This window comes from Mustela erminea, chromosome 14 (assembly GCF_009829155.1).
Source record: "Mustela erminea isolate mMusErm1 chromosome 14, mMusErm1.Pri, whole genome shotgun sequence".
Taxonomy (NCBI): domain Eukaryota; kingdom Metazoa; phylum Chordata; class Mammalia; order Carnivora; family Mustelidae; genus Mustela; species Mustela erminea.
The window spans coordinates 69,837,825-69,852,434 of record NC_045627.1 but is presented as its reverse complement, the minus strand read 5'-3'; the positions used below and the strand labels follow the sequence as shown (position 1 = coordinate 69,852,434).

General features: G+C 43.3%; 1 protein-coding gene across 5 annotated transcripts in view; it reads left to right on the top strand.

Annotated features, from left to right (window-relative positions):
* Positions 1–14,610, top strand: part of SORCS1 (sortilin related VPS10 domain containing receptor 1) — a 507,304-nt gene that overhangs the window by 376,826 nt on the left and 115,868 nt on the right. For all 5 annotated transcript variants that reach the window (XM_032312692.1, XM_032312691.1, XM_032312688.1 and 2 more), the window contains exons 7-8: positions 9,676–9,794; positions 12,320–12,409. In XM_032312692.1, the coding sequence (XP_032168583.1) occupies positions 9,676–9,794; positions 12,320–12,409 (209 nt within the window). The remainder of the gene's footprint in view (positions 1–9,675; positions 9,795–12,319; positions 12,410–14,610) is intronic.

The following is a 14,610-nucleotide window of genomic DNA, read 5'->3' as shown; positions in this document are numbered from 1 at the left end:
CTGCACTGGCTTGTTCTCTTGGCTGCCTCCTTCTGACCCCCATTGTTCATGTTGCAAAAGCCTCTTGATTTTGACTTCTCGTGATTTCAGTGTGGCCTCTCTGATAGAGTAGCCTTAAAGACAGCCTGAAAACCAACCAGAAAAGCATGAAACACGGTAACACAGCCCTCCCCACACAGCAGTGAAAATCTGGCAGGAACATGTAGTCATGGGCCCCGCTGGGCGGCTTTCAGAGTGCGTTCTTTGTACGCTTCTGTGTTACTTCCCCTGCATGCTGGGGGCCCAACCGGCCGGGAGAAGGTCTGTGCTGCTTAGAAGAGAGGACAGAGTGCACAGAAGAAGCCTGTTCTCCCCTGGCCTTTTTCACTCGACAGCAGAGGAGTGCATCTCTGTTGGGTTTTTAGGATCCTCCAGGACACAGCAGCATGGATGGCAAACATGGATGGCAAAGTGTCTGGAAAATTCCTAATGCTTCTCACCCCTGCTTTAAAAAAAAAAAAAAAAGAAAAAAAGTGTCATAAAGGTCTTGGCACTTACTCATACATTTCCTTCCTTGGTCAAGTACGTTCTCAGGCAACAGTGATGCTAATACCATGCATCCATGCATTATATCCCCATCATTTGCCTCCGGCACTACTGCCCTAGGTACTTCTCAGTTCCATTACTCATCCCCATTCTTGTAAGTAGGCTCTATTGTTATTTTTCTCATTTTAACCTTGAGGAAAACAAGGCTTATAGTGATTAAATGTTTTTGCCACTGCCTCAGGGCTAGAATCTGAAGCCCTATTATTATGCATTCGTTCAGCAGAGACTGTTGGGCCTGGATGTAGTGATAGGAGGGAAAGTTGCAAAGGCCCTGCTCTCATAGAGTTTCCTAGTAGATAGAGAAGACCTTATACTGGGTATAAACCCATGTCTAATGCCAAGTGGTGTAAGTCCAGGAAGTACAGGAAAGCAAAGCAAGGGGAGCAGGGATTGAGGGGGAGGGGCTGTCAAGGAAGGAATCGCTGATCAGGTGGTATTTGATGTTTGAGCCAAGTAGTATGGAAGTAAGGGAGACAGCCTGCTGGAACAGCATTCCAGAAGGATGGAACAGTATATGCAAATGATACAGACTATGGCCGTGCTCCGCAAGGGTCAGGGCATATCAGGAAGGCCAGGAATATGGAGAGGACAGGCCAGCGTGTCATCTTTGTTTATTTCACCGGGAAAGGCAGAAACGTACCTTATTGGTCTTGGTTGAACACTGACCGTGTTCCAAGTATGATATATGGTATTGAGGGTGATAAAAAAGAAAGTTATTAAATGAAGAAATACTGGGTTGAACATACCCAGGTGCCTCAGAGGCAATCCCTTGTACTGACTCTTTTTCCTGAAATTAATCACATAGATGTGAACACATCCAAGTAGGTTGCACACCCCTCCCCCAAAAAGGCCTGTAAAAAATTCTGTGTTTTCTCCCCCATGCACCAAACTGCTTTCATCTCTCCTCTTCCTCTCTCTCTCTCTCCTTCCCATTTTTATTCCTGCTTTTGTTCCTTCTGGCTTTCCTACCATTTCTTCCCAACCCCCAACCCCACTCCCCAACCTAAGGCTCCCTCCTGCACCCTGCCTCTCCCCCTGTCTTTTTTGACTCAGTTTGGGAAGTTTTTCAAACAAATGTGCTTCTCGGTTTTTCATGCCTTGGTGTGACCTTCTATATAACTTTGTGTCTTTTCTCAAGTTAAGCTGGATTTCCAGTGTGGCTTCCTCAGAACGGACAGGGAGCATTTCCCAAACACATCTTGTACCCTCCCCCTCATGCCTCTGTGTTCCTTCTTCCTGGAGTCCTCCTTATCACTCACCCTACCACTGTTCCAAGCCACCTTCCAGACTTTTCTCAGCTCCTCCAGGAAGCCTTCCACAGGTGTCCCCGCCCTCACCCCCACACAGGTCATTGTTACCTCTGGGCCTTAGCGTGAATAGTAAAGTGGTCTCTATCTCCCAAGTACAGTAGGCCAGGGAGGCATAACAGGTCCACAGTTCTGTGTGAAGCAAAGTAAAATAGAAGCCATCACAGGAGAACTTGTGGCATGGGGTAGACCATCTGTGGAAAGGTATGAATTAGTGCGTCCCTCACCTGTGGGCTCACAGCACTCCTTTCTGAGATACACTCACCATGCTTCATTGCAGTTGGCAAGTGGTGTTTCTGTATTTGTATTAAATTATTATGTCTTTCTCGCCTCTTTCATGTCCCTAATTCCTAGTCTTGTGCTTGGTGAAAAATTTATGATCTCAGAACTTTTCCTGTAGTAAGCATGGCCTCCTAAATGTCAGAAGGCTAGTCATAAAAGACAACATTTAGAAAGTTATCCTGGACCAAAATCGAGAGATTTCGTAGAAGAAAGCAGTGCCACCATCTCTATGTCAAGGGAGGACATTTGATCTTTTCTCAGAAATGTATTGAACTTGGGCTTTTCAAGGGGCCACGGCTGGAGTCTCCGCTTTGCATGTGTCATTCTCTACTGGTACATGCCACAGAGGGTTCTGGAACCCTGAGGGTAATGAAATGTACATGAGCACAAGCATGTCGACACATGCGTGCATGTGTGTGGGTTGGGGACATTTAATGTGAAGGTTCTAAAATAATAGAACAACGTAAAGAACAAAAGGAAGCTATATATGCAGATATATGGGCTTTAAAAACTGCCCTGTTTTAATGTTGAAAATTAGTAGGGGATGGAGAGTTTCAGAGTGTTCCTGACTGCCTAGAGAGTTATGGTTTTGTTCAAAATGAAATTTTTATCATATTAAGGTATATGAAAGGATTTCTTGCTAAGTAAATATTTGTTGAGTGCCAGAATCAGGGGTAGAGTCCTAGAGATCTGTGATGCATTTCATTTACTAGCATTTGAGCTTATGCAAATCTCATCCCTAAGCTTGGAGTTCTTCATCTGTAAAAAGTACCACTTTCTGGGATTTTTTTTTTTTTTTGGTAAATCTGGAAAGAGAAAAAGCATGTGATCCATTGGCATGGTTCCTAGCCGAGGGGCCGGGCGCGCTCCGGTTGTTCTGGAGGTTGATGCCATTGCTGCTCTCACTGGAGAGATGCTGGGAAGGGAGAGCTCAGCCCCAGCCTCAGGAAGAACCCCACGGAAGAAAGCCCAGAAAGTATTTCGATAGGGTCGCAGACAAGGAAAGGGCAGTTCGAACCAGAGGTTTGTTTCTTGGCACAAGGGTGGGAAGGAGGAGACAGGTTTCAATGGGTAAAGACTTGCTGGATGTTAAAATGATAGTCTGATTCTTTTTTTTTTTTTTTTTTAAGATTTTATTATTTATTTGACAGAGAGAGATCACAAGTAGGCAGAGAGACAGGCAGAGAGAAAGAGAGGAGCAAGCAGGCTCCCTCTACAGAGAGCCTGATGTGGGACTTGATCCCAGGACCCTGGGAACAAGACCTGAGCTGAAGGCAGAAGCTTTAACCCACTGAGCTACCCAGGCACCCCGATAGTCTGATTCTTAACATCCTTTTTTAATTCTAATGTTCTAATAACTGCTCGTTGCATAGAGGAACAGTCTGAAGCATAGCTTGGTAAGTGACCTTCTCTGACTCGGCCAGCTTGGAGGAGATAGACCCAGGACCTGGAAGGTCACCCCCAACAGGAGGGCACACTTGCAAAGCAATATGGCCGCAGGCTGGCTGGCCTGTGTGCTGGGCTCCCACACGCCTCCCATGTCCTCCTCATAGCCCGAGTTATTTTCCAGTTCCCCCACTGGCCACTGCCTCACACCACTATCTATTTATTATGCCCAGAGAATATTTTTCCTGGTGTCTTAAAAAAATTACTTAAAAAAAAAGTCTTTAACCCACACTACACATTGAATATGAAGAAAGATACTGTGTCAGGGAGAAGTGTATGGAGTGCTTTACAGTCGATTCCTGTGAGACATGGTGGGCAGCACTGGTGACTAGAGAGAGAGCACTTCAGGAGCAGCCACTACTCCTGTTCCTGGAGCACAGACTAGCCCGGCACCAGACTCACTGCCTTTCTCGCCTGAGCTCTTCTCTCGTCACCGCTGCTGGCAAGATGCCTCGCGCCCGTTCCCATTTTGCAGATCAGCGTTTAGAGAGGTGCCGTGACTGCTTCGGTTTACGGAGCTAGCAGGCCTTGAACCTGCATTTAAAGCCCCGTCCCTCTGCTCAAAGCCCAGCCCTTGAAAGGAGGCCTTTCTCTAGATCACAGATTTTGCAGGGGGTGGAAACTGCGTTACACCAAGCAGCAGCTGTTGCTCAGAGTGAGGATGCCTGGGAAGAGCAGCACAGGGCCCTAATTACCTATGGCAAGGAAAACATCTGTGTGGGAAAAGTAATGAAATTAATTCTAAAGTCTAGCAGTTGCATGCATTAATTGACGTTAATTAATGCCAAATTACAGGATACTTCCTATGGAATCACATCATACACTCACTAGAATTGAATATGGAAAGAGTTCATCATACTTAATGCTATTACAGCAAGCCCCAAGGGGAGTAAGAGTGATTGGTCCCTCATTATGAAGTGCAGCCAATTTCTTTCTGTTTCCATTAGAAGGAGAAAGAGAACAAACCAGGAGCACTCTACCAGGGGCTGGCGGTTCAAAATTGTTCATTTCCCCTTCAGCTTGCAAATTTCACTTTGAGCCACTCTAAGCAAGAAATGCTTTTAAGACCCCTTCTTGGGGCTCTCCTTGGGTCACCCAGCTGAACCCTCTGTATTTCTTAGTTGGAGAACAGCCTCACAGCACGTATTGCTTGTAGTCCCCCCACCTCAGTACATGACATGGTGAGTGGAAGAAGATGGAAAAGCAGAGGAATTAGAGATGGTTCTTTAATTTTCCAGAGACAGATCTCAAGCCCATCGTGGACCACGCCCCCTCCACCCCCTGGCTGGGAGATGCTTACCGGGGATTTGCACACAGAGCTGTCTCCCTCTCTCACATCAGTGCCTGTATACTACTCTTGACATCTCCTATATTTCTTTTATTCATTTTTCCAGTGCAAACATACATATGTAGATATCTATATATACAACTTGTACAGAATCTGGTTGATACACATACCGGTAACCTACTTTTTAAAAAACTTTTATTTTAGAATACTTTTAGGTAAACAGAAAAGTTACCAAGACAGTGTAGCTTTACCTAGCTTCTCTCAACGTTGACATCTTGAACAACCAAGGTCTGTTTTCCAAACTAAGAAATTAACATTGATGCAATATTATTAATTGGTAACCCATTTTTATTGTATGACATGTATTAAGCACTTCTACAAATACTCATATACTCTTTGGAAGCCCGGTTTTAATCACAAACTGTGTATGTTCTGAAGTTTTCAAAAATTATTCCCCCATTCTTCTCTCTTTCTTTATTATAAATAACACTGATGAATATTGAAATAGGTCATTCTTCTCATAGACCATTAATTATTTCCTTGGGTAGAAGTCTCAGAAATGAACATGAGGTTGAAAGATCTCATTTTCAAGGATGTTGAGCCATATTGTTGAATTACCCCACAAAAATACAGATTTACTGGTCTTTCTTTTGTATCTAGGTATATGCATTGATATTTAGCTCAAAGCCAAAATATGCGTAACAAATATTGGCTCCCAGTTCACAGGCATTTTTCACACAATGTAGAGTTGTAGAAATAAAAGCCTTGGGGCCAACCAAGTTTGAATCCCATAATGCCGTTTCTGTAAATCATGATCTCTTTGAGCTCCATTCTCTTTATCTAAAAAATCAGTTGATATCTTATTATACCTTGTAGTACTGTGAAGATTAAACGCATGCAATAAAGGTGAAACATGCTTCAGAGTCCCTGGTACATAAATGCTCAACAAATGTTAGTTTCCCTGTTCTTTTATTTGCTTCCTGAATCCCTTCGATTCAGAAGTTCCGAATAGTTGAGTTATAAATATGAAAAGTGTATCTTTATATTTTCTATCTTGTGCTTGTTCAGGAACCTTTGAAAAGGAGGTTAAATTCTTAAGAAAGAAACTCTTAGACTCCGTTATAAATAAAACAAGCACTGTGTGTTTATCAAGAAGTCCTCATTAGGTGGCAGTCCAAGCAATTCTGATTGGAAGTTGTATGTGTCATTTGAAGACCAAGACCTCTTAATCAAGAACCTTTGGTTCAGTTTGGTTAATCATTGTTTTTATTCATTATCTCACATAACAAGCACAGAGAAAGAGTAGCTCTGGGCTCAGTCCAATCAGTAACTCAGTGTTACTGATTTTTTGCATACTCATTATGTACGCTTAACTGTAAGACAGTCCCCTCTGTGTAAAAAGAAGGCTAGCGCAGTGCCAAGCATCACACTGGACACAGCGTTCTAGAGAGACGGAAGAGGGTCTTCTGCTGCAGCTCCTGGTCTCTGCCCTGCAGCCCCTTAAAGACCTCTCTCTCTTCTCGTTTCCTGCGACAGGGTTTTAATGCCCTTTCCTGAACCATCCAGTGGCAAGGGGAGTAAAGGAAGACCTTGAATGGGCATAAACCTAAAAGGATTAATCCTTGCCTTTGAGCACTTATCAGTCACAGAGGAGCGAGGACAAGCGTATAGATGGAGTATTGGCTTTTCCGTTAAAGAGGCTGGGAAGAGTGGGTATTGGAAGGTCACCAACAAAACATAACTGATAGAGAACTTAACTGAATAAGCAAATTCAGTTTACCCTTTTAAAGGACCTCCTATGTGCTCTCAAACTGATTTGATCACTGTGAAAGGTAGCAAAAGAGGAAATAGGAATATTACCATTATTGATAACAACTGAGATCTGTACCCATTTGAGTTTAAAAACTTGTAGCATATACATTATTTCAGTTAATTCTAGAAGCCAAACTGTAAGAGAGTCGACGTTGGCATCCCCATTTGGGTGGCAAGACTCAGGGGGATGAAATGATTTCTTTTGAACTACGCAGCCAGGAAATGACCAGACCAGAACTCAAGCCCAGGTCTGCTAGCTGCCAATGTTCATTGTTTCTGTGACCCCCAAGCTACCTTTAGAAAAACAGAAGTTTTTTAAAAGTTGTAGAAGGGTCTGTGGAGTGTGAAAGTTGTGAGGTAAAGATTTTGTGTGCTGTAGTGGTGGGGAAGGACTGAGTCACAGAAATTGTCTTTGAGAAGATTTGAGTTATGCCCCAAAATAAAACTCAGAGTTTTATTCACAAAAGGAGATAAAGAGGGAATAGTGACTCTTCTTTAGTTATCTCTGGAAATGGTTTCACCGGGACTAGATGGCTTAAAGTGCTTCAGAACCAGTCCCATTCCCACAGATGGCAGTGGGATGAAGGAATATTGTAGATAAAGCTCTCCTCCCAAGTGTCCTGGAGGGCTTATCAGTCTTTACATCAGTCATTGGTCAGATGGAGCAAGTGTGCATGCCGCCCCCTAGTGGTCCTCCTTCTAGAGTACAAGTTCACCCAAGTTCCGTTAAGTGAAGATTATCCTGGAAATTTCCTTAAGGAAGTCATTAGTGAATCCTTGATCCAACCCAATACTATTGCATACCCCCATTTCATGTAAGTCTTCATCTCCTGATTTCTTTTTAATTGGGAAGAGTGGATTTCTGTATATATCCTTGATGTCCTAAAAGCAAAGTCATCTGTTCAGCATCAAAAATAAATAAATAAAATAAAACAACTTTATTTTTCATTCAAAATATACATATTTCAATCAAGAGTCACACTTGCACTATTGGACATTTACCCCAAAGATACAGATGGAGTGAAAAGAAGGGCCATCTGTACCCCAATGTTCATAGCAGCAATGGCCACAGTTGCCAAACTGTGGAAAGAACCAAGACGCCCTTCAACAGATGAATGGATAAAGAAGATGTGGTCCATATACACAATGGAGTATTATGCCTCCATCAGAAAGGATGAATACCCAACTTTTGTATCAACATGGATGGGACTGTAAGAGATTATGCTGAGTGAAATAAGTCAAGTAGAGAAAGTCAATTATCATATGGTTTCACTTACTTGTGGAGCATTAAGGAATGACATGGAGGACATTGGGAGGTGGAGAGAAGTGAGTTGGGGAAAATCAGAGGGGAAGACAAACCATGAGAGATTGTGTTCTCTGAGAAACAAACTGAGGGTTTTGGAGGGGAAGGGGTGGGGGGTTGGGTGAGCCTGGTGGTGGGTGTTAAGGAGGGCATGTGTTGCATGGAGCACTGGGTGTAGTGCATAAAAAATGAATTCTGGAACACACACACACACACGTAAAATTTTTTAAAAAGAGGCACATTTCAGTGAGTATTTACTTACTGCCCAGTATATGCCTGGAACAGTATTAGAACCTGGGGGCACATTCGTGAACAAGCAGAAAAAGCAGTCCTCAAGGAGAGTATATTCTAATGGAGAGGGGCAGAAATACATAAGGAAGAGGTGATTTTATATTGTGGTAAATTCCATGAAGGTGATTAACAAAATGGTGTTGATCAACAGTAGTCATGGAAGACCCTCTGAAGTAAGAGTGGGCTGAAATCTAGAACTTTCTTTGTGAATCACCTGGAGAAAAGCAGTTCAGGCAGAGGGAATATAGTTAAAAAGTTTCTTACATGGTAGAAGGTTTGGCCACATTCCCGAACATAGAGGAGGCCACATGAGAAGAGTCACAGAGAGAAGAGATTAACATGTGCGGAAATTGGAGTGATGGGTCCTAGAGGGTTCGAATTTATTTTAAATGCAATGAGGCAAAAGGAGTTTTAAGTAAGGAAGTGACATCTGATTAGTAGGGCAGAATAGTTAGAGTCGAAAAACCAAGACATCCTCCCTGATACAAAGTACTCCCAAGCAATAGGTATCAGATATATGTAGGAGTTATTATAACTGATAGGTTTACCATCTGCTGTTGAGTCTCACGTGGGATTAGTTTACTTATCTCTAAATGAGGGCAGATCTTTGGATGTAGGAAGCTCCTCTCTATTCTGTTTCACTTTTTTTTTTAAATTTTTAAAAAGATTTTATTTATTTATTTGACAGAGATCACAAGTAGTCAGAGAGGTAGGCAGAGAGAGAGGAAGGGAAGCAGGCTCCCTGCTGAGCAGAGAGCCCCATGCAGGGCTTGATCCCAGGATCCTGAGATCAGGACCTGAGCAGAGGCTTTAACCCACTGAGCCACCCAGGCGCCCCTATTCTGTTTCACTTCTAAGTATTATTAGAAGAAAAGCCTTTATCTTGATATGGAATCTTCCTGTTTGTAACAGTGCACTTCTTGCACGAGATGACTGGTGATTGCTTGTATGTCCATATTTCCCTGCCTGTTGGTCAAAGGTCAAAGTGCAGAGGAAGAACCCACAAATCCAAAGAGAAACAAACAAACGAACAAAACTATAGAATCACAAATACTAATGCCAGTTTTTAAAAATGCTTTCATTTAGAGAGGGGAAAATTAATTAACGAGAATTCAGTATTCCAGGATGGCAAGATTTGTTAGAGACATTGGGGCATGGTGACAATGGTGCTGCTAGAAAGTGAGTAAAATAATAGCGATACTACTTTTAACAATAACAATGGGAGGGATAATGCAATTGAAGAATGTGAGGTTTGTTTAAAGAGTTGCAGATAGCAAAGGAAATGAAAAATGCCCACTCCAAGTCCAGTACTCTGTGAGTGTACGTCCCCCACCCCGTTTTTTGTTTTTTGTTTTTTTCAGATTCACAATACCTGACTTGCCGAATGCAGAACTGCACAGAGGCCAACAGAAATAAACCTTTCCCAGGCTACATTGACCCAGACTCTTTGATTGTCCAGGATGATTACGTGTTTGTTCAGGTATGAAAGATCCACTCCGGCTGATTGTCTCAGACATTTCTCTTTCCTGCTTCGGTCCTAATGCAGCCTCCTTTGCCTGTGTACACTCCCTTAAGAGTGAAAATGGGGAAAAAAAAAATCATTATCTTTTTGACAAAAGGAACATTACCAAGGGTCAAAGCTTCTATGCTAACGGAATATTAATTAGCTCCTTTGGGCAACGTCTGGAGGACCTTATCAATATGGAGTCATGGGGGCCCTGGGTAGTGTACGAAGGTTGTCTCCGAATGATGCAACTTCTGTTCACCCCCCTCCTCTGCCTTCATGGGCCTGAGCGGATATGTCAGTCTCTTCCTATCCGAATAGTCAGCCAATCAGCCTGTTCCCTAGTAGTCACCTTAAAAATAGAGAAACAGATGGGAACAGAAAGCTGGGGGGTAGCGGGAAGTGGTGGGAGGCAGAGGTGAGGTGTAGAGTAATCAGCCATTATTGTCATGCTCTCCCTGTGATTAGGATAAGAATTAGATGAGATGAGATGTGCTCAGCCAGGATTTTCACCCCTGAAGAGCGTGGCAAACCTTTTGTGGTTGAGTGGTTAGAAGAGACAGGGAGCAAGTACGCTTTGCTTCTTTGCAGCATTTAAGGAAAATTCTAGGCTTGCTTCGATAAATCTTCAGTTCCTAGTTAAGTTTGGACAGACTTCATGTATTGCTTCCCATCCTAAGAGTGGAAAGGTACGATTGCTAAATAGTTTATATCTGCATAGTTTATATATCAAATATATGTTTTTATATTAACTTTATTTATACACACATACTATATATATATAGACACACACAATTTCCCTATGATTGAGACCCATTCTAAACACTGTTGTGTGTATTTGGAGACGAAATCATAAATCAGAATATCCAATCCCATGTTTTGAGGAAGGAAGTGTTCAAAATACCCAACATCAGCCTATGTATGTACTCTTAAAATGTTTCACAAATGACTACACACAAACACACACACGCACGCACACACACACACATAGCAGTTTTCCTTAGGGAAATGAGTAATGATTACTCTGGTAACTTCAACATCAAATTATCAAGTGACATTAAAATGGTTACATGTGTTGGTTCGATCTATAATTCATTTCCCTATCACCGTTTCTCCCAGGAACCTTTTCTGCTTTCTAATAGTGGTTTATAATCCATATATAACTGACAAATGGGACTCACTTCCGCGTTTAGAGTGTCATATATTTTGTACCCGTGCCACTGTGAACATGGTCCTGTAACCCATCATGAGGACTATGAGGTGATCTGACCCCATGATGGGGAAGCGGTAACTTCTGGCCGCTATTTTATGTGTCTGGTGGACATTCGCCCAGAGTATGTGTTGACCTAGTCTGAGTATGCACACCCCAGCTGATAGCCCAAGTCCAGATATTTATATGGATTAAGAGCACGAAAACCAGCTCACAGAAACAGTGAGCAATGGTGGTTGCCAGGGATTGGGAAGTGGGAACATGTGAGTCAAAGGGGACACATGTCCAGCTGCTAAATGGATAACTTCTGGGGATCTAACATACAGCATAGTGACTATAATTAACAACACTGTATTATAGACATGACGGTTGTCAAGACAGTAGATTTTTAAAGATATCGCCACTCACAGAATGTCGTAATTAAGCGAGGGGCTAGAGGTGGTGATCATTCTGCCATATACACATGCATCAAGTCGTCACATACCTCTTAAACTCACATATGTTATATGTGAATAGTATCTCAGTAAACCTGGGAAACAAGAGTGGCTGCAGAGGAGAGAGACTGGCATGGAGCCCTTGATGCTGGGCAGAGCAGCGCTCATGCTGGAGTAGAGACCGCACCCCTTCCTGACCTCCCTGGCATCCACAGGGTTCACTGGGCTGTGTGTGCCAGACAGACTTGGAGGAGGTGGCTCCCCGTTCTCTTCTAGGAGAGAGAGCTCTAGAGTGATTTTGGACCACGACCCTAGCCAGCTTTTGTCTAATGGGTCAGCAGCACTGTTGTCCCTGAGACATACTCAGAGGCCTCAGTGGGACGGCATCAGATAGCGTTCAGGGCTCAGAGGAGAGAGGCGCCCACTCTGGCACTGTCAGACCTGGGCCGTTAACTTCCGGTACAACATGGGGACCTGTCTCCTCCCCGGTGGTCTTGGGCTAGGCAGCTGGGGACTCCTGATGGACATGAAGCTAATATACTCTGAGGCTTGTGTCATTAAGAAGGAGGAGAAGGGGAGAAGGAGAAGAAAGAAACTGAAAATGGCTTGTTTCCTGGCTCCCGAGCTCCAGTGCAAGTTGAAGAATTATATTTTCATGCAGTGGGTTCAGCTTGGGCCCCAGACCAACTCACATACTCGGTATGAGTTGTTTTTGAATGGAACTCTAGTTCTTTACCCTCGTCCACAATAGTCATTCACACTGTTGGGTTGGCGGCTAGCCCCTGCCATTCACGGCTCTTTTTCCATGGCCTGTAACTGTTATAATAGCTCCTCTTACTTCTGTGTTTGTGATCTAGCTGACATCAGGAGGACGGCCACATTACTACGTGTCCTACCGAAGGAATGCATTTGCCCAGATGAAGCTGCCCAAATATGCTCTGCCCAAGGTACGACCTGAATGGATCTCTTCATTTCAGTATTTTCTCCCATTCCCATGTTCTCGCCTGCACCCCTTTCCCAAGGACTCTCATATTCATTTATCTCTTCTCACCCCCCATGACTATTTTTCAACCACTCTCTCTCTCTCTCTCTCTCTCTGATTCTTGCTGTAGGAGCATCTGAATAGATTGTCAACTGATTTGCATTTGATTTTCAGTAGTAAAAATTTTTGAGCCGTATGTGTGGATATTCTAGCAAGACAGAAAGTAGGCTTTGGATCCGTGTCATACCAGTACAACATTTTATTGTTGTTAATTATTGAGAGGCGGTGCATCTATATGGCACTCAACCTTTACATTGTCTCTCAGCAGGACTTACCACATTGGTTGTCTTTAGAGTTCTGAAGCATAGCTAATTTTTTGGACTTCCCCAAAGACATACTTCTTTGAAAATAAGGACAGACAAAAGTTTAAGAAAGACCTTCTTAACCGCTGACATCCCTGGGCTCTCTTTCCAGAAACTCTGAACTGCGTTAATATGGAGCGCCACCTAGTGGAGGACACAGTGACTCGGGAGCATAAAGCTGTGTGGATTTGTGGTCTCAAATAGTTAATGTATTGTGCCTTGATCTTATAGCAGGGGAGGTATGTGTGGCTGTTGGAGAGGGACAGTGTAGGTTTAAATGTAGTTGCAGTTCAGCTTTGAAACCTTTGGACCAAGAACATAGGGAACTTCTTTTGATTGAGTGTTGATGACTCTTGACATTGTGTTTTTATCCACAATTTTGTAGTATGCTGTCCTGAACCAACAAGAGCTAGCTGCCAGGAATTCATGTGACAGATAGAGCACAAGGACATCACAGGTCTCGGTAGCCAGTTGCTCTGGCCTTTCCAGGCAGAATTCTTGGCCGTCCCTCTGCCCCTAAGCATAGTAGTATAGAGACACTAGCCCACTCGGGATAATAACACACATTAAATTGCACTGTTGACTCCAAAGAACAATGTCCATGTTAGTAGTTATTATTTCCAGCTGCTAAGAGATTAATGACAGTGGTAATTGTCCAGAACTATATGCCTGCGACTGTATACATTGAAATGCTCCCTGCTCTTGATTCAGCTTTAAGTGTTTTCCAAAAAGACAAGCACAACAATTTGGAGTTGTGCCTTAGATGAGAATTGGGTAAAGTCCATATGTAAAATTAAATCTGAATGTTGTTAAAATTACCCTGGATTATCTTTTAGGAAGGCCCATGAGGGGTATGATCATGTCTCCCCAGTAAGTCCAACAGAGCTGCTTTGTTTTCTTTTTTCCCCTTCGAGGGCTGAAATAAATGGCTATGTCTTTGATTGGCCAGCAAATGCAGTAGTTTAGCTTGCAAGACTTAAGCCTTTAAAAATAAGATTTAAAGTCAATGCAGGGAGATGCTCTCACTCAGGAGGCATGTGGGAATCGAGACCAAATCAGGAAGCAGCAGATGTGAGTCACTCCTCTTACGTTCTCTCCTGGGAAAATACTCTGTGTGCGGAATAAGTCCCGGCTAAACCAAATGCTCTTTGCCGAAGTGAGGCAAGCACTCAGGTCTCCTGAGTTCCCAGCTGGCATCCTTTGTATTATACTTTTCTTCTCTTGAAATAAATTAATAGCTTACTATTATAAAATAGCAGATCCTCTACAAATTTTGATATACTGGAGGACCATCAAAAGAAAAAGTCCTATGGACCCAAGGAGACCCATGGTCATTTAAAATCAAAACCCATCTTTGGATCTATTGCTGGAGTGTCAGGAAACACTTCCTCTGCGTTGCTTGTTCAAGTCGACCCTTGCCCCCAGGGACACCCAGCCAGTCTGGAAGGAAAAGTTATCTTTTGAACCTGAATCTGCTGTCCCCTCCCCTTGCTACCTGAGATGAGCCCGCTCTATTCCTAGCCTCCGCTAAGGTGCGAGGGTAGAACACAATGATTAATTTCCCTTGTCCCTGGAAAAATAGGAGCCAGCGCAGCAAATGAACGTATTATGTGGTCCAAGCAGGTGTTTATTCTTTAAGACAATGAGTCGCCTCGTTACAGTCCCATTACACCTTCAAAGAATAGCCCCGGCTTGGGTGCACTGATCTGCGAGAAAGGCGCCCGTATTTCATGGCCTTCTATCAAAGCCAGGGCTGCCTTGGCTGGAAAGGAACAAAGCCTCGTGCTCACCAAAGGAATCAAGA